The sequence below is a fragment of the Equus przewalskii genome, chromosome 11, assembly GCF_037783145.1.
Source record: "Equus przewalskii isolate Varuska chromosome 11, EquPr2, whole genome shotgun sequence".
Classification (NCBI taxonomy): domain Eukaryota; kingdom Metazoa; phylum Chordata; class Mammalia; order Perissodactyla; family Equidae; genus Equus; species Equus przewalskii.
Genome location: NC_091841.1, coordinates 27927311 through 27946714, shown reverse-complemented (window position 1 = coordinate 27946714; position 19404 = coordinate 27927311). Strand labels below are relative to the sequence as shown.

The 19404-nt window shown below is 38.1% G+C and overlaps 1 protein-coding gene and 1 long non-coding RNA gene across 5 annotated transcripts in view; one reads left to right on the top strand and one right to left on the bottom strand.

Annotated features, from left to right (window-relative positions):
• The window catches only part of RCE1 (Ras converting CAAX endopeptidase 1), an 83967-nt gene that overhangs the window by 11049 nt on the left and 53514 nt on the right, over positions 1 to 19404 (bottom strand). For both annotated transcript variants that reach the window (XM_070564313.1, XM_070564314.1), the window contains 5 exons: positions 17382 to 17532; positions 15349 to 15495; positions 9944 to 10065; positions 8789 to 8899; positions 6890 to 6988 (listed from right to left, as the gene is read on the bottom strand). In XM_070564313.1, the coding sequence (XP_070420414.1) occupies positions 6890 to 6988; positions 8789 to 8899; positions 9944 to 10065; positions 15349 to 15495; positions 17382 to 17532 (630 nt within the window). The remainder of the gene's footprint in view (positions 1 to 6889; positions 6989 to 8788; positions 8900 to 9943; positions 10066 to 15348; positions 15496 to 17381; positions 17533 to 19404) is intronic.
• Positions 1 to 19404, top strand: part of LOC139074381 (uncharacterized) — a 31182-nt gene that overhangs the window by 7708 nt on the left and 4070 nt on the right. For 2 of the 3 annotated variants that reach the window (XR_011523941.1, XR_011523940.1), the window contains exon 2: positions 12561 to 12843. This is a non-coding gene — a long non-coding RNA (uncharacterized lncRNA). Of the gene's footprint in view, positions 1 to 6206; positions 6448 to 12560; positions 12844 to 19404 lie in introns of all 3 variants that reach the window. The other variant, XR_011523942.1, reaches the window with a different exon arrangement.

Below are 19404 nucleotides of genomic sequence, written 5' to 3'. Positions count from 1 at the left end.
GCACTGAAGCAGCTGAAGGGCACAGCAAATGCATTCCTAGGAAGTGCTTCCTAGAAGGTACATACAACCATGAAAAAAGGTGTGTGAAGAGAGCAATTTACAGGGGTCTCACTGCTATTCTCTGCCTTTCTAGCTACCAAGCAGAGGAGGATGGGCAAATCCATGACATGCTGTGATCTCTGGGTGCCTGGGCACTTAAACTTCCCCAGCTAATCAGGCAAACACAAGTAGGAGAGAGAGAGAAGCAGCAGAAAGGGTGCTAAAGGTCCTATTATTCTCTCAGAAACTACCTATAATTTTTGGAACTTTATTGAGATACAACTTGAAAACATACAGAAATTGTATACATATATAATGTACAATTTGGTAAGTTTTGACATATGTACATAATTGTGAAACCATCACTACCATCAAGATAATGAACATATCCATCACCCTCCAAAGTTTCCCTTGCCCTTCATAATCACTCTCCCACTCCATACCTCCCATCTTCAAGCAACCACTGATCTGTAACTATAGATTAGTTGGCATTTTATATAAATGCAATCAAACAATATGTCCTCTTGTATTTCCAGGGTTTTTTATTCAGTATGGCTATTTAGAAATTCATCCATGCTGCTGTGTGTATCACTAGTTCATTCTTTTTATTGCTGAGTAGTATTCCATTGAATGGATATCTATTACGATTTGTTTATCCATTTACCTGTTGACACTGGGTTGTTTCCAGTTTTTGGCCATTACAAATACAGCAGAGGTGACGTGAATGTTAGTATGTAAGTTTTTGTGTGGACATATGCTTTCGTTTCTCTTGGGTAAATACCGAGAAGTAGAATGGCTGAGTTGTCTAAGTGTATATTTAACTTTTTAAGAAACTGCCAAACTGTTCTCCAAAGCAGTTGTACCGTTTCTCATTGCTACAGATAGGGTATAAGAATTCCAGTTCTCTGCATCCTTACCATCAGCTGGTATGGTCGGTCTTCTTATTCCAAGTGGGTATAAAATGGTATCTCATTGCAGTTCTGATTTGCATTTCCCTAATGATTAATGAAGTTGAGCATCTTTCTTGTATGTTTATTTGCCGTTTGTGTATCTTCCTTTGTGAAATGTGTGTTCAAATATTTTTCCCACTTTAAAAATTGGGCAAAATTGGTTTGTTTTCTTATTATTGAGTTTTGAGAGTTTTAAAACATTCTGAATACTGTGGTAAGGTTTTTAACTAAAAATTCATTTTCTTTAATAGACATAGAGCTACCAGGTATAGAGAACTATTTCTTCTTGAGTGAACTTTGTAATTCATGTCTTTCCAGGAATTTGTCCATTTAATTTAAGTTGTCAAATTTACTGCAGTAAAGTTGTTCATAACATACCCTGATAAGCCTTTTAATATCTGATGCCACCTCTCCCATTTCTGATAGTGGCAATTTGTGTCTTCTCTCTTTTTATCCTGATTAGTCTGGCTAAATGTTTATCAGTTTTATTAATTTCTCAATGAACCTCCTTTAAGTTTCATTGATTTTTCTCTGTTTTTCTGTTTTCTGTTTTACTGACTTCTACTCTAATCTTTATTATTTCATTTCTTCTGTTTAATTTGTGTTTAGTTTACTCTTCTTGTTCTAGTTTAAGTTGGAAGCTGATGTCATTGAGACTTTTTTCTTTTCTAACACAGGCATTTTTCCAAGTACTGCATTGGCAACATCTTACACATTTTGACAATTTGCATTTCCATTTTAATTAAATTAAAATATTTTCTAATTTCCCTTTTGATTTTCTGTTTGACCCATGGGTTATTTATAAGTGTGTCACTTAGTTTCCAAATACTTGGAATTTTCTAGATATCTTTCTGTTACTGATTTTAATTCTATCGGGGTCAAAAACATACTTTGTATGGCTTGGATCCTTTTAAATTTATTGAGCTATATTTAATGGCTTAGAATATGGTCTTGTGTACTTAAAAAGTATGTATATTCTGCAGTGGTTGGGCAGAGTGTTTTATAAATATCAGGTCAAGTTAATTTATAGTGTTATTCAAGGCTTCTATAGACTTACTGATTTTCTGTCTAATTGTTCTACCAGGTATTGAGAGGAGCATGTTGAAATCTCCAAATATAATTGTGGATTTGTCTATTTGTCCTTATAGTTTATTAGCTTTGCTTATGTATTTTTAAAGCTCTTTAAAAAGTTTCATGAATGTTTAGGGCTATTGTCTCCTTTGTAATATACTCATTGTATTATCTTCATCATCACGAAATGACCCTCTTTATCCCTAGAATAGCAATATTCTTTGCTCTGAAATCTACTTTATCTGATAGTATTGTAGTCTCTCCAGCTCTCTTTCTATTAGTATAAGCATCTTTTTCTATCCCTTTACTTTAATCTATTTGTGTCTTTATATTTAAAGTGTGGTTCTTGTAGCATGCATATAGTTGGCTCTTGCGTGTTTATTCAATCTAACAATCTCCGCCTTTTAATTGGTTGTTTAGACCATTTACACTTAATATGATCATTGATATGGCTAGGTTTAAATATATCATCTTTCTAATTGTTTTCTATTTGTCTCATCTGTTCTTTGTTTCCTTTCTTCTTTTTCCTCTTTTTCTGCCATATTTTATTTATTATTTATATATTTATTTATTTTTGAGGAAGATTAGCCCTGAGCTAACATCTGCCACCAATCCTCCTCTTTTTGCTGAGGAAGACTGGCTCTGAACTAACATCCGTGCCCATCTTCCTCTCCTTTATATATGGGATGCCTGCCACAGGATGGCTTGCCAAGCGGTGCCATGTCCGCACCTGGGATCCAAACCAGCAAACCCTGGGCCACCAAAGCGGAATGTGCAAACTTAACCGCTACGCCACCAGGCTGGCCCCATGCCTTCTTTTAGATTGAATATTTTTAAATAAACTTTATTTTTTAGGGCAGTTTCAAGTTCATAGCAAAATTGAGCAGAAGGTACAGAGATTTACCATATACTCCCTGTCCCCACCCATGCACAGCTTCTCCCATTATCAAAAACCCCACCAGAGTGGTACACTTGTTACAAATGGATGAACCTACATGGACACATCATCATCTGAAGTCCATAGTTTACATTAGGTTTCAGTCTTGGTGTTGTACATTCTATGGGTTTGGACAGACATGTATCCATCATTATAGTATCAGACAGAGTACTTTCACTGCCCTAAAAGTCCTCTGTGTTCCACCTATTCATTCTTCCTTCCCTCTGAACCCCTGTCAACCCCTCATCTTTTCACTGTCTCCATAGTTTCATTTCCAGAATGTCATATACTTGCTATAAATATCCACATGCAGGTTTTTGTGTGGATGTAAGTTTTAACTCCTTTGGTTAAATACCAAAGAGCATGGTTATTGGATCACATGGTAAGAGTATGTTTAGTTTTGTAAGAAACTGCCAAACTCTCTTCCAAGTGGCTGTACAATTTTGCATTCCCACCAGCAATGAACGAAAGTTTCTGCTGTTCCACATCCTTGTCAGCATTTGGTGTTGTTAGTGTTCTGGATTTTAGCCATTCTAATAGGCGTGTAGTGGTATCTCGTTGTTTTAATTTGCATTTCCCTGATGACATATGATGTGGAGCACCTTTTCATGTGCTTATTGCCATCTGTATGTCTTCTTTGGTGAGTGTCTGTTAAGGTCTTTGGCCCATTTTTTAATCACTTTTCTTTTTATTGTTAAGTTTTAAGAGTTCTCTATATATTTTGGGTAACAGTCCTTTAATCAGAGGTGTCTTTTGTAAATATTTTCTCCCAGTCTGTAGCTTGTCGTTTCATTCTCTTAAGGGTTGAATATTTTTTATAATTCCATTTTATCTCCTTTTTTGGCTTCTGAGCTATAACTCCTTGGTGTGTTATTTTGATGGTTCCTTTCATCTTTAACTTATCAGTCTACCTTCAAGTAATATTATACCACTCTACATATAGTACAAGTCCTTACAATAGTATATTTCCATTTCTCTCCTTCTAGTCTTTGTGCTATTGTTGTCATACATTTACTTCTATATAGATGATAAAATACATTATTAGTATTTTTCCTTTAAAAAGTTAATTATGTTTTAAAGAGATTTAAATAATAAGAAAAAAGTCTTTATATTTAACCATGTAGTTATGATTTTCACTACTCTTCATCCTTTTGTGTAGATCCAGGTTTCCATCTGGTATCACTTTTCCTCTGCTTAAAGGACTTTCTTTACATTTCTTGTCTGCTAATAATGAATTCTCTCATCTCTTGTATGTCAGAAAATGTCCCTATTTCATCTTGTTTTTAAAGATATTTTTGTTGGGTAAAGGATTCTAGGTTGAGAGGGTTTTTTTTTTCCAGTACTATAAAGATGTTGCTCCATTTTCTTCTAGCTTATACTGTTTCTGATGAGAAGTTTGCTGTAATCCTTATCTTTGCTTCCTTGTACATAATTTCTTTTCCTCTGTTACCTTTTATGATTTTCTCTTTACCACTAGTTTTAACCCAATTAATTTTGATGTGCCTTGGTGTAGTTTTCTTTATGTTCCTTGGGCTTGGGGTTTCTTAAGATTCTTAGATCTGTGTGGTTTATAGATTTCATCAAATCTGGAAACTTTTCACCCATTATTTCTTCAAATACTGTATATTTTCTGCCCCTGCTTCTTCATATTCTCCAATTACACATATACTAGGCTACTTGAAGTTGTCCCATAACTCACAGATGCTCAATGCTCTATTATTTTTTTATGTTTTTAATCTCTGTGTTTCATTTCAGATAGTTTCTATTGCTATGTGGTTTTCCTTAGTGTCTAATGTGCCGTTAATACTATTCAGTGTAATTTTCACCTCAGAGACATCATAGTTTTTATCTTTAAAGTTTGTTTTGTGTATTTTTTATACTTTCCATATCTCTACTTAACATGTTCAGTCTTTCCTCTAGCTTCCTGAACATATGGAATACAGTTATAATAGTAACTGTTTTAGGGGCCAGCCCTGTGCCCGAGTGGTTAGGTTTGTGCACTCTGCTTTGGCAGCCCAGGGTTTTGCCAGTTCAGATCCTGGGCACAGACATGGTACCACTTATCAGGCCATGCTGAGGTGGCGTCCCACACAGCACAACCAGAATAACCTGCAACTAGAACATACAACTATGTACTGGGGGGCTTTGGGAAGAAGAAGAAGAAGAAGAAGAAGAAAAGAAAGAAAAAGAAGATTGGCAACAGATGTTAGCTCAGGTGCCAATCTTTAAAAAAAAAAAAACTAACTGTTTTAATGTCTTTGTCTACTAATTCTATCTTCTGTGTCAGTTCTGGATCAGTTTTGATTGAGTGATTGATTGATCAGTCGACTGAGTTTCCTCTTCCTGGTGGGCCTTTTTTTCCTGCTTCTTAGCATGCTTGTTAATTTTTTATTGGTTGTGAGGCACTGTCAATATTAACTTCGTGGGTGCTGGATATTTTTGTATTCCTATAAATATTCTTGAACTTTGTTCTGTGATGCTGTTGAATTACTTGGAAACAACATGATCGTTGAAGGTCTTGCTTCTGCTTTTAAGCTTTGTTAGGCAGGACTGGAGGAGTGTTTAATGTAGGTTTAATTTTACTCTATGCCTGAAGCAAGACTCTCTGTAGTATTCTACCTGATGCTCCATGAATTAGAAGGCTCTCCTCTCTGGTTGATGGGAGTAAGCACTACTCCTAGCCCTGTGTAAGCTCTGTATATTGTTCCCTCTGATCCTTCTGTGTGGTTCTTTACCTAGATTTTCTTCACACAAATGAACTGATCAGCTCAACTGAATACCAGAGGGGGAAGCTCTGCAGATAACCAGAATTCTCTCTCTGTGTAGCTCTCTCTTCTCTGGTACTCTGCCCTGAAAACGTTAGCTGCCTTGGCATCCTTGGATTCCTGGCTTCATCTGTTCAACTCAGGGAGACCACTAGGCTTTGCCTGGATCCCCTCTCCCTATTCCATGGCCTCTGTACTTTCTCTAGGCAGTATGCTAGGGCAAGCATAAGGCCCACTTCATTTGTTTTCCATCTCTCAGGAGTGACTATCCCATTCATTGTCTGATGCCCAATGACTTGAGAACCATTGTTTCATATGTTGTGTCCAGATTTTTTGTTATTTCAGGCAGGAGGGTAAATCCAGTCCCTGTTACTCCATCTTTTCCAGAAGCCACTGTATAATAATTTCACCTTTTATCTCTTCTATTTACTCATCTTATACCAGAAAAGTCAATCCTACTGACTGGAGCCAAGAAAGCCATAAAAGTTTCAGTTGGAATACTACTAGGCTTCAGTTGGAATACTACCAGCAGCTACACCTGGAATCTAGAGATACATAGAATTTCCCAGCTATGATTTCTCTTCACTCATCAGAGGAGCCATCACAAAACCAGATGAAGCTATTTGACCTTCTTGAGGGTAGAGACCCCAACTAATGCAACTCTATATTTCCAGCAACCAAAAAGGTGAATAGATAAAAGTATGTTTTTAATTAGGCAAAACTAAACATAAGAATTCCATCATATCATCACCATTATAAGAGTAGCTATGTGCTTAGCACTTTACATATATTATCTTATTCAAACCTCACAACAATCCTTTCAGGTATGCATCATTCCTATTTTACTGATAAAGAAACTGAGCCTTAGAAAGGTTAAATAGCTTCCACAGTAATACCACACAACTAGTTAGTGGCAGAAATGGAATTCAAGTGACATCTAACCATGCTCTTAACTTCTATGTAATACTACATTCTATAAAGTTTTTCTGAACCACAGACTTCTTTGCTGAAAGGCTAACCTCAGATTGTGCAATCTAAAGCACCTGCACCTTCCCTCCCTGTATTCAGTTTCCATACATCAATATGGAAGATTTCTGCCAAAGTGCTGATTATTACTTTATACTTACCTGCTTCACCTCACATGAGCCATGGTGAAGAAATCGGTACTGCGTAATCTCATGAAATGATTTGTGCAGCTTGGTCCCAAACTCCTGTGTATCAGCTGCCTGAAATGGGCCAGAGATAGAATGTGCTGAGTTCCAGTACTGGCAACCAAAGGGGAAGTACTTAAAGGAAGTTTATATGGGAAGAGGTGGAGACAAATAGGAAAGCAAAGCAATGATATTCCTCACGTTCTGGTAGGAGTTTCCTTAGTTCCTATGGACACAGGAGTAGTAGAAAGAAGGCCTGGAATACTTGGCGTGAGACCGGTGGTTGTGGCTCCTATATGTCTTCCAGTTTCTGTTACCAAAGCAAGAGCTTTCAAACAATGTCTTTGTTCTCCTACCCCTCTAGGAGCTAACTATCCCAGACATCCATCTGTTCATGAAGGGGTTATGTAAACTGCTCTCCTCTAAAACAAGTTCCAAGAGAGTAGAGGTTCCATTGAATAACTAAGGCTGATATAAGAACTTTTCCTCAGATAAGTCTTTTGAGGAGGAAAGGAACAAAATAATGCAGTTTCATCCCTAAGGAATGGATAACAGCCTCTACTTTTTAGTATGGAATTGTAGGATATTAGAGTTAAAGGGGATCAGAATAATTATCTAATACAATACACTAATTTTATACTAGAGAAAACTGAAATTCCAAAGGAGAAGTGACCCACCCAAGCTCTCACAGCTAGTTAGTATGAAAGTTAGGTCTGACCTTAAGATTGCCAATCTAAGTGTTCTTCTCACTACCCTGTGCTATCCATATGACACAGAAAGTTGAAGCTATGATGCACTAGATTATAAAAGTGTTATACTCTTTGACCCAGTAACTCCACTTATAGAAATTTACTCTAGGAAATAATTCAAAAGAAGCAAGATATCACATAAATGTACTAACTGAAGCACTATTTACATCGACAAAAAATACATAAACAACTTAAGTGTCTATCATTAGGGGAATGGTTTATTAAGTTAGATTAAATCAATATAGCGGACTACGGGGTAACCAATTCAAATTTGAAGACTTAAAACGGGGGGAAATGTCAAATTACATATGAATATAGAATACTTTGGTTATACTATGTAATATGATATATATGAGGTAATATACAAAAATTTAAAATTACAGTGATAAAGTTTATTAGTTATTTAAAATTTTGTGTGCATTATACTATCTTTTCAAGAAAAAAAGTACCAAAAAAGTGAAGCAACAGACATGGAATGAATGTGTTATCCCACTGATAATATTAATTAGTCAGCACATATTTGTCAAAGGAAGGAGAGAAACTAACACTTATTGACAACCTACTGTGTGCTAGGCACATTCACATTTAGCCCTCACTCTCATAATAATCGTATGAGGTACTATTATTTTTTTCCAATTTATGCATGAAGCTCTTACAGAGAAGTTAAGTACAGCCCTAAGTCCAATAACAAGTAGCAAATGAGTCAAGATTTGAAATCAGGCCTCTAATTCCGAAACTTGTTACACTATTCTGTACTGCCAAATACATGTAAAATTTATGGTTGCCCCATTATTTCCAATGTATTCTGTCACTATGACTTTATAGAACATTCTTCAACAAGGAATTGAGAATCACTGATCTAATCCTAGTTCTGCTTGTAACTAGCTACATGACCCAAAGGAAGTAGAAATTTTAAATAACATTTCTCATTTATAAAATAGTGTACACACCACTATCCATTCAATAAATATTTCTTAAAACACCTGCCAAAGGCCTGGTACTATGTAGGATCACAGTAGGATCAAATGAAATAATGTTTCTAAAAGCACTGTACATATGACTAAGATCAGTAGTAGAATGTCGTTAAAACCCTGGGACATTTAAGCATCCCCAATTTCCTACTAACTTGAAGGGCCTGGAAGCAGCTCTTTCGGAAGCTGCTGCTGGTACTTCCAGTCACGATACTCATGATGGAATTCACAGCTACTGAGAGCGAGGCCTGCAGTTTCTGATGAGCCTGGGGAATATAACAAGTAAGGGGGAGACCACAGTTTATAATAATCCCAAACTGCTGGCTCAGAGAATCCCAAAGAGACCAAAGATTTCAGGCAGAGCAGGATTTCAACAATTCTTCCTCCTAATCAACAATACTTACTGAGATCATGACATATAAAGGACACTTACGGATTGAAATGAATAAAAAGTGTTCTCTCCTTTCATAGAGATGACTTATTGACACAGACATATTCAGAAAAGACAAGCAATAAGACACTGGGCAATATAACAGATACACTTAGTATTTAAAAACAAAAGCTTTAAGCTTTGCTCTCTGTGCTTGTTTTTTCCCCTGAAAAGGGAGCCGTAAGAAGTAAGAAATGTGTTACTAAAAGTACACAGGAAAGGAATTAAAAAGTCAGGTAAGAAAAAAAAAGTGATGTTATAAAGGATAGGAAATAGGGGAAGAGGGGCTGGCCCAGTGGTGCAGCGGTTAAGCGCGCACGTTCCGCTTCGGTGGCCCAGGGTTCACCAGTTCGGATCCCAGGTGCGGACATGGCACCACTTGGCAAGCCATGCTGTGGCAGGCGTCCCACATATAAAGTAGAGGAAGATGGGCACGGGTGTTAGCTCAGGGCCAGGCTTCCTCAGCAAAAAGAGGAGGATTGGCAGCAGTTAGCTCAGGGCTAATCTTCCTCAAAAAAAAAAAAGAAACGGGAAGAAAATAAGATTTGGTGAAGCAGTAGCTCCAGGAGTATGTGTGGGAAGGAGAGACACATAGATAACAAAGAGGCGCATTATTAGTCATTTTTCCGTATTATTTTATCCTTATTTACTCAAACTCACCTACTAGGAAGTAAGACTAAGCAAGCTGGTCTCAGTGACCCATCTAAGTTAAAGCTTGAGTTCCTAGGCCAGACGCAGTGTACAAGATCAGCCCAGGTGACAAAAGAGGAGAGGAAGAGACGTTAAGGGAGGAAAGGCTCTCAGGCCCTGTCTGCCATATTCTCTTGCTATCTTTTTCTTAGAGAGAGTAGAAGAAAGGGAGTTGTGAATTTTTTATTACCTTGACAGCCTGGTGATGCTGCTCTAAGGCCTGGTCCACGGCAACCTCGATGGAATCTTGCACCACACTGTGGCTCTCCATGAGGATGGCACTGAGATGAGTTGTGAGCAAAGTGTGAACTCCTATGAGGAGGGAGAATGTTGGTAACCTTGAGTGAGAATGACCACTTCAAAACTGCTGTTCATGCGCTGTCAGTCAGGACTGGGAATGGCAAAGAGGTCTCTTGAAAGAAGAGGCCACTTCTGACTATCCACAAATAATTACTTTTTTAGACAAAAAACCCCCCCAGCAACTTACAAACTCACTGAATTCTCACTTACAAATAAAAGAAAGCTCACAAAAATTAAAGTGAAGAATGACATTATTTTTGCAGAAACAAATGAGGGATCCTATTTAATTCATATCAGAAACAGAGATATACCACGTCCTATAAACAAAAACACTGGTGACTCCCAAAGGAGAGGAGGAGGAGGAAGAGGGGAAAGCCTCCTGGAGAGTGTGTCTGACCCTACTCTGTTCCTACTGGAGCATCACTTTTGTGGTGAGCCACTGTTACTATCCGTGTGTCAGTCCTTTCAGATATGCTGTGGTATGGGAAAAGTTAAAACTCACAAAGGTGACTGAGAAGTGCTGGTATAAGATCTTTTTAAATGAGGGACTATCTCTGATAAAGTAACCATAGGCACCACTGCTCAGCATCATTCAGAAAAGCTAACATGTGAAAGCAACAGGCAAAATATCAAACAATAGGCTAGCATTGATGATTCTGAGGTAACAGACACAGGAAGAAAAATTTACTTTATAGGGTACCTGGAGAAAATGCTTATTAATTAATCTTTCTTTTTTCAGTGTTTTTCTACTCTCCCCTGGATAGTCTGTTCAAAGGTATTATGGTGAAGCAGCCTAAGGCTGGCTGGCTTTCCTCAGCGATGCATGAAAAATGCAAGCCAGAAGGAATATTTTCTCTTTTTAAATTAAATTAAATTAAATTTCTTATTGAGGTAACATTGGTTTTAACATTGTATAAATTTCAGGTGTACATCATTATATTTTGCCTTCTATATAGACTACATCATACTCCCCACCAAAAGTCTAGTTGTCATTTGTCATCATACAAATATGCCCCTTTACCGCTTTTGTACTCTCCCCACCTCCCCTTCCCCTGTGGTAACTGCCAATCTGTTCTCCTTATCTACGTATTTATCTTCCACATCTGAGTGAAATCATATGGTAATTGTCTTTGTCTGACTTATTTTGCTTAGCCTAATACCCTCAAGGTCCATCCATGTTGTTGCAAATGGTAAGATTTCATCTTTTTTATGGCTGAGTAGTATTCCATTATATATATATATATATATATATTTTTTCCACATCTTCTTGTGGTATATATATATATACACCACATCTTCTTTATCCATTCATCCATCAATGAGCACTTAAGATTGCTTCCAAGTCTCAGCTTTTGTGACTATTGCTGCAATGAACATAGGGTGCATGTATCTTTTTGAATTAGTGTTTTCATGTTCTTTGGATAAATATCCAGAAGCAGAATAGCTGGATCATATGGTAGTTCTATTTTTAATTTTTTGAGGACTTTCCATACTGTTTTCCATGGTGGCTGCACCAATTTACATTCCCACCAGCACTGTACAAGGGTTCCCTTCTCTCCACATCTTCTCCAACACTTGTTATTTCTTGTCTTTTTAATAATAGACATTCTGACGGGCATGAGGTGATATCTCATTGTGGCTTTGATTTGCATTTCACTAATAATTAGTGATGTTGAACATCTTTTCATGTGCCTGTTGGCCATCTGTATATCTTCTTTGGAAAAATGTCTGTTCAGATCCTCTGCCCATTTTTTAATTGGGTTGTTTATTTTTCTGGTGTTGAGTTAAATGAGTTCTTTATATATTTTGGATATTAACCCCTTATCAGACATATGATTTGCAAATATCTTCTCCCAATTGGTAGGTTATCTTTTTGTTTGGAGAAGACACAAAGAAATGAAAAGATATCCCATGCCTTATGGATTGGAAGAATTAACATAGTTAAAATGTCTATATTACCTAAAGCACTCTACAGATTCAATGCAATCCATATCAAAACCCCAATGTCATTTTTCATGGAAATAGAACAAAGAATTATAAAATTTATATGGAACAACAAAAGACCCTGAATAGCCAAAGCAATCCTGACAAAAAAGAACAAAGCTGGGGGTATCACATTGCCTGATTTCAAAATATACTACAAAGCTATAGTAATCAAAACAGCATGGCACTGGTATAAAAACAGACACAAAGATCAATGGAACAGAATTAAGACCCCAAAAACAAACCCACACATTTATGGACAGGTAATTTTCGACAAAGGAGCCAAGAACATACAATGGAGAAGAGAAAGTTTCTTCATTAAATGGTGTTGGGAAAACGGTACAGCCACATGCAAAAGAATGAAAGGAGACCACGTCTTATACCACACACAAAAATAACTCAAAATAGATTAAAGACTTGAATGACTTGAATGTAAGACCTGAAACCATAAAACCCCTAAAAGAAAAGATAGGCAGTATGCTCTTTGACATCAGTCTTAGCAGTATCTTTCTATGTTTCCTCAGGCAAGGGAAACAAAAGAAAAAATAAACAAATGGGACTACATCAAATTAAGACGCTTCTGCACGAGAAAGGAAACCATCACAGAAGGAACATTTTCTACCATGAAGCACTACGATGCTTTCCTGGAGGGGAAGGTAATATGTGGTCTGCTCAAAAGGGGTCTGGAACTGGAGCCAGGAGAACACAGATTCTAGGGTCAACTCTACCACCAACTATTGACGGCCAAGTCACTTCACTTTTCTCACTTCGGTACAGAAAGTGGTTTTATACCACCTGCTCTCACAGGTATGTTGTGCAGATAAACTGGGATAATATATACGAAGCGTTTTGAAATGTTCATCGCAATATTCAAAGGGCAAATATCACTTGCTGTGATGATATCATCTGGATTACTGTTTTCTGTAGTTTGGTCTAAGAATAGTCTCAAGAAATCAGTTAGACCCCTTTTGAAAGCAGACATTTAATTAAAAAGCTTCAAGTTCATTTCTAAAACTGCTGATACCACTAGAAGCCTTTAACACTGGCAAAATAATGAGTTAATAATAGAAAAGTTACCATGACGAGGCGGGCAGAAGGCCAGTTAAGTGATTTTTTAAAGACACATGGAAACAGATTGTAGTTCTGCACAATCTGTTTCCTAAAAGGAGCTCTAGAGAAAGCTTTCAAGGATATGAGAAAGAGGCGAAAAAGAAGATAAAATTACTATAGCTATATCCGTAGATCTATATCTACCTACCCTCACAATGCATCTTCTTCTGGTAGTCCTAAACTACCAGATGTATAAGGAAATTTAAAAAGATACTTACTATGTTTGACTAATGCAGTGATGGTCTTCTACTTAATCCAATCCTGAATGCAACTACCTGAGATGCCAAAAGTCTTCAAAGTCAAACTAAACAGAGGTGTATAAACTATCGCAGTACTATAAGAATGATAGGTAACACTGGTTTCTGAGGAATCTGACTTCTTAAGGTATGTTCAATAGGATTCCAAACATGGTATCAGACATTAGGTCATCCTAGAGAAGAGTGAATATGGTGCTCCCTCTAGCAGACCTCAAAAAAAAAAACCTGCCAGAAGATAACAGATCTTAAGTCTTAAGAGAGTCTTTAGACTTAGAAGGGCCTTTGATATAACCCAGTCTAACAATCTCATGTTAAATATATGAAAAGCGAGGATCAGATTATTTATGTGACTTGCTTTCCAAAAATCATTGATTTTGAAATTTGGTAGCAGAAATAAAATTAAACTCAGGTCTCTTGATTCTACCCTGAAGTCTTTTCCACAATACTAAGCTGCTTCTCTTTTCAGCCTCTGTCCATGTGAGCACAGGCCAGGTGATGACCCTAGGCATCCTCACCTTTGACCTCCTTGCTGGAAGCCTCATTAGTCTGGGTCTCTTCTATGTTCCCATTCTAGCGCCTTAATGAATGGAACAGTGGGACACCAGAGAATACAGCTTCTCAAATAAAGAGTTACAAACCAGAACCCGTGAAAACAGTGATTCTCTCCTAAAGAATATATACATGTTGGGAAAAGGTAGGAGAGGCATGGAAGGCAGGCAGCAGGAAGAATCCCACAGCTGAAGGTGGTTTGTTCAACAAATAGTTGGCACCAGTCGATGTGAACTCTTCTAATCTGGGGTTATAAGCTGTCTCATTTCTCTTATGACTCAAGGCCACAGGAGCAGGGCCACACCAAACAGCACTGGAATGCCTGGAGAGTAGAGCCCCAAGAAAAAACATTGGCCCACAGAGAAAGAAGAACACAGACACAAATCAGGTGCACCAAAAGGCAGGCTTCTGAACCTTTCCCCAGGCATTTATAAGCTCCGCTTCATGCCACTTCCTTCAAAGTTTAGGAGGGCATTGAGAAATTCTTAAATTTATGTCACAGGGTTTATTGGATTAAAAGGCATAAGCCAACTCCTGCTCATACTCAGTGGTTTTCAAACTTTACTATATTTAAGAATCACCTGAGAATCCTGTTAAAAATGCAAATCCTTCAGCTGTACCAGATTTTTAAATTAGAGCAAAACAATGGGTTATTCCTTGGCCCAGGAAGCTGCACATTTTCAAACACTCCAGATGATTCTGATGCATGTGTTTCATGGACCACAAAACAGTGAAATCACTGCTTTACCTCTAACACAGAGAACCTTTCATCTGTTAGGTAAATGCCAAAGGCTCCCCCTCGTATGCCTAAACAAGGACAATCTCGCCCTTTCCAGAGGTCTATGTGGCAATCACATAAAGCCATTCATACCAATCTCCTCGTGTTGTATTTGAGATGTTGCATCGAGGCCAAGCTAGGCCAATAACATTCCTTGATTCCACCTGGAAAAGCAGTGGGGCAGTGAATAGTTCTCAAACCTGAAAAACTTTAAAAATACACTGATACCTGACCCCACCTCAGTCCAAGGAAATCAGAAATCTCTGGGGGTGAGGTTTGGGCACTTTTTAGAACCTCCCCAGGTAATATATTGTGCAGCCTAGGTTGAGAACCACCCCTCTAAGGTTATACACTCTGTAGGGAGCATTATACCAAGTGTCTGCTGATTTCCAGCCATCCAAATCTGAGAAGGTCATCATTTAACTGATGCTTCAAGATACAGATCTTTTCCATAGAGCATATATTTTGTTTAACTTATTTAACAAGGTTTTTCATTGAAATTCATTATTCTACAGAAATATATCTAATTCAGGTTACGCACCATATAAAGTCTCCCTTTCTTTATTCTCTTAACATTTAAGCACACCCAAGCTGGAAGCCCCATTCTCCTATACCTACCCCACAGCTCCATTTGCTTTACTTGAAATCCACTGTGGAAATCCACAAAGAAAAAAAGCAGCAGAGTTTGTCCCTGGGGGTCCATATTCTGAGACTGATCCTCCTTACTGCATTCCACCCGATAACTCACATCTGGAAGCACCAAATCTAGAGAAAAAGATATTACACAGTCTTCTAAGATAAGTAAAGCCTTCAAAATGCAAAGTAAATAAAAAGCCTATACCTCAAACAAAGAAGGATCTGAGATAGATCTAAATTTGAACACTCCCTTCTCCTCCTGAATCTGTTTCTCTCTCCCCATAATGGAAGTAAATTAATAATGACTCACAGGAAGAACATCAAAATAACAACCGGGTGTGCAAAATGCAAACCAAACAGCACTCCTTAGAATTTACTGAGAAGCATCATATAATAAATTCATTCCTTCCTCATACAACTTGCTAAGGCAAGTATTGCTAGTAAGACGCAGAGGTCACAGTCAAACCTGAGTAATGATAACAGCTAACTTGTATCGAATGCTTACTACACGCCGCATACCATGTTAAATACTTCACATGTACTATCTCAACATTTAGACTTTACAACACTATTGCATAAGACCTATTCTTATGCCCTTTTGCAGGAAAGAGAAGAGGCACAGACAGGTTAAATACATTGCCCAACATGAGACAGTAAGTGGTGGAACTGTTTTAGACTGAATCCAAAATCTGCTCTTAGCCACAATACTATACAATATTTGTATTTCCAAGTAATCCTATGGTCACTTTATAGCACCTTGATCCTTTGGAATAAAATCACAATAATTCCATGCAGATCCATAAAGAGAGGTATCTCCATGTAGATCTTGGTTTTGTCCTTTAGAGTAATGAAGGAGGGAGATGATGGGACACTTTCTACATGATTCATTTCCAAAGTTAACTTAGCAAGTTCAGGCATCACGAATTGGCAAAAAACGAAGAAAACCAACAAAACATGAAAATAAAGATGAAGCAAAAAGAAGATATGGAGAGCCCTAGAGATTAAAAAATCCTGATGGCATAACATCCCATCTGTTAAGACCAACCATTCTTTCTTCACAACACCACTTACCTCCAGAGATCCTGTCCAAGGACACCATCCCTTCATTCCACCCTCTGGAATAAATACCAACTCTAGAAAAAAGAGCCTTCCCCCGAGGCTTACTTCCTCGATGAAGATTCTATCATTCCCCCTGAGACACTTCCCCAGTCGAGGAAGCTCCAGTCTTCTCAGGGCAATACAACTCTAGAATACCTCTTCTCTACTGGTCATCAGGATCCTCAGGATCCAAGTGGCCAGGCTGCCTTCTAAACTTCAAGGAATTCTAGCTAATGACAGTCAAGCTCAAGACTGTAAAGCTCCTAGACATCAGCTCATGGTTGCATATTCCTGTTTCGCAGTTTTATTTGCTGGTCCAGTTATTAAGCATCCAACTTTCAGCATGATTCACCCAAAGCTAATGTGGTTAGGTTCTACCTGAATATTACAGCCAGATTGCTAGGTTTATTACTATATGGTTTATACTCCTGCCTTGCATTTATATGGTGTTCTAATTTTTCTAAGTAATTTTGTGTGGATTTTCTCATTTCATTAGGAAACATTTCTCTTCCATAATAGTTCAAAGATGTCATTGCTCCTTTACTAACCTTTCTAAAACCCCAGAGATAACAGATTAAGGTACAACAGAAACCTCTGAACAAGTCCCTAGAAGATGACGAACCACTGACTACTTCAAGAGGACCAGGAATAGAGGAGGCAGTGGAGGAAGTGAGAGGAGAACCAACATCAACATGTAATGCCAGAACAGTTAGGCTCTGATGGGGCTTTGTCTGTTGACACCTGTTTGCCTCACTTCCTGTGGACTTCAAACTTAGCCAGAGTTCCACCTGCACCCCCAAGCCTAAGCCATAGATCACTGGGTCCTATTTTTATATATACCTGCTATTTATATTTCCTTGCATTTCTCTAATATTCTCCAGGTTTCTTTATTCCTGTGCAAAGAGAAGGAGATATACCTCTATCCAAATTAAGATCCAAATTGGGTACCACACACAAGTGGTATTTCTTCCAGTCAATGAAACAAAAGGTATCCTTGAGGACAGTAGTAGGTGGCTGTTCCCGACTTGGTGATATGAGAGGCAGACCTGAAGGTCCATATAGAAATATGTATAGTTGCTAAAGAAAACTGCCAAATTTTAGTTTTTTATGACTATGTATTCATTTGCATAAAACAAACATAACACTGACCTGGTTCACACTCCCAGAAATAAACTAGTGTGCTAGGTGATTCCATATTAAACTTTTCCCACAGTGAAGATATGTGTGAGGCACCAGAGATAAATCCATGAGAATTCCCAGAAATTTATTCTGGGTTTAATGAGTGTCTGCTGCAGCTATAGTATTGGGAAAATTCGTTTATTTATTCATCCTACTCATTCAATCGTAGGTTTGAGTGGTATTATAGGCTAAACACTGTACTAAGTTCTGGGGATACAAAGATAAATATCCAGATTTAATGCTGACCTTCAAGTGATCATATTTATGGTATGGGAGATACACATAAAAACCAGTACACTGTAATACAATGTGGCACATGCTAGAATAGAAGTATATTCTAAGGAACACTTTCCAGGAAGTTATTTGAGTATATTCGCATCAAGAAGGAAGCTCCTCACCTTCTCCAGCTCTATTCTCTAACCAAGACAAAGGAAGGCAGGCCGATGAGATGGGTTTCTTTCTCTTGACTTTCCATTCCCACTGTCACTCTCCCTTTAACCCAGGGTTGCTCACCCTTGAAACTACTGACACTTCGGGCCAGATAATTCTTTGTCGTGGGGCTGTCTTGTGCATTATAGGATGTTTAACAGCATGCCTAGCCTCTACCCACCGGTAGCTACTGGCTGCTGGTAGCACGTTTCCCTCCAGTTGTGACGATCAAAAATGTCTCCAGACACGCCAAATGTCCTCTGAGGGTAAAATTATCCGGTTAAGAAACACCGCCTAACCTTTTTTGTCCCCTGAACCAAGGCTAGAGAGACCAGAATATATATTTTCCTTTATCTTTCTTTGCTTTCCATTCTCTTTTTAAAAGGTTTCCATTGACTGATTTTTCCCCCTTCCTTATGGGTCCTATTTTCCTGCTTGTTTGCATGGCAAGTAGTTTTTTATTGGATGCCCAGCTTTGTGAGGTTTACCTTGTTGGGTGCAGGATATTTTGTATTCCCATAAATATTCTTGAGCTTTTTTTTCTGGGACACTATAAACTTACTTGGAAACAGTTGAGCCTTTTGGCTCTTACTTTTAAGCTTTGCTAGGTGGGACCAGAGAACCTGTAGGCCAGGGCTAACTTCTCCCCACTATTCAGGCAAATCATTCTGGGGACTCCACCTGATGCCTTAGGAAGTATGGCGTTTTCCATCCTGCCTGGTAGGAACAGAAATTATTCCCAGCTCTGTATGCGCTCCAGAGATTCTCCTCTGTCTGGAGCTCTCTCTGGCTCTGTGTATTGATCTCCTTTTCAGTACTCTTTTCTATAAAAATTCCAGCTGCCTGGACCTCCCTGAACTCTGAACTTTGTCTCCTCAATTCAGAGAGATCTGCTGGACTCGAGCTGGATATCGCCTCCCTGTTTTGTAGCCTGGAAATCCTCTCTAGGCAGTATGGTGGGGCAATCATAGGGTTCATTTGTTTGTTTCTCCTCTTTCCAGAACCAGTGACCTGCACTGTCTGTTGTGTAACACATAAAAACTGTTGTTAAATATAATTTGTCCGTTTTTTAATTGTTCAAGGTAGGAGGTTAATCCAGTCGGTGTTATTTGATCATGGCTGGAAGTGGAAGTTCCTAAATCTTTTGACATAACCTCATTGGCCTTTGATAGCTTCCTTGCTTTCTAGGTTTATCTTGTATATTTCTACTTTAGGTAAGAGTATTGAGGAAGATTATTCCTGAGGTAACATCTGTGCCAGTCTTCCGCTATTTTGTATGTGGGATGCTGCCACAGCATAGCTTATAATCATCTTAATCCAATTTCAAAGTTT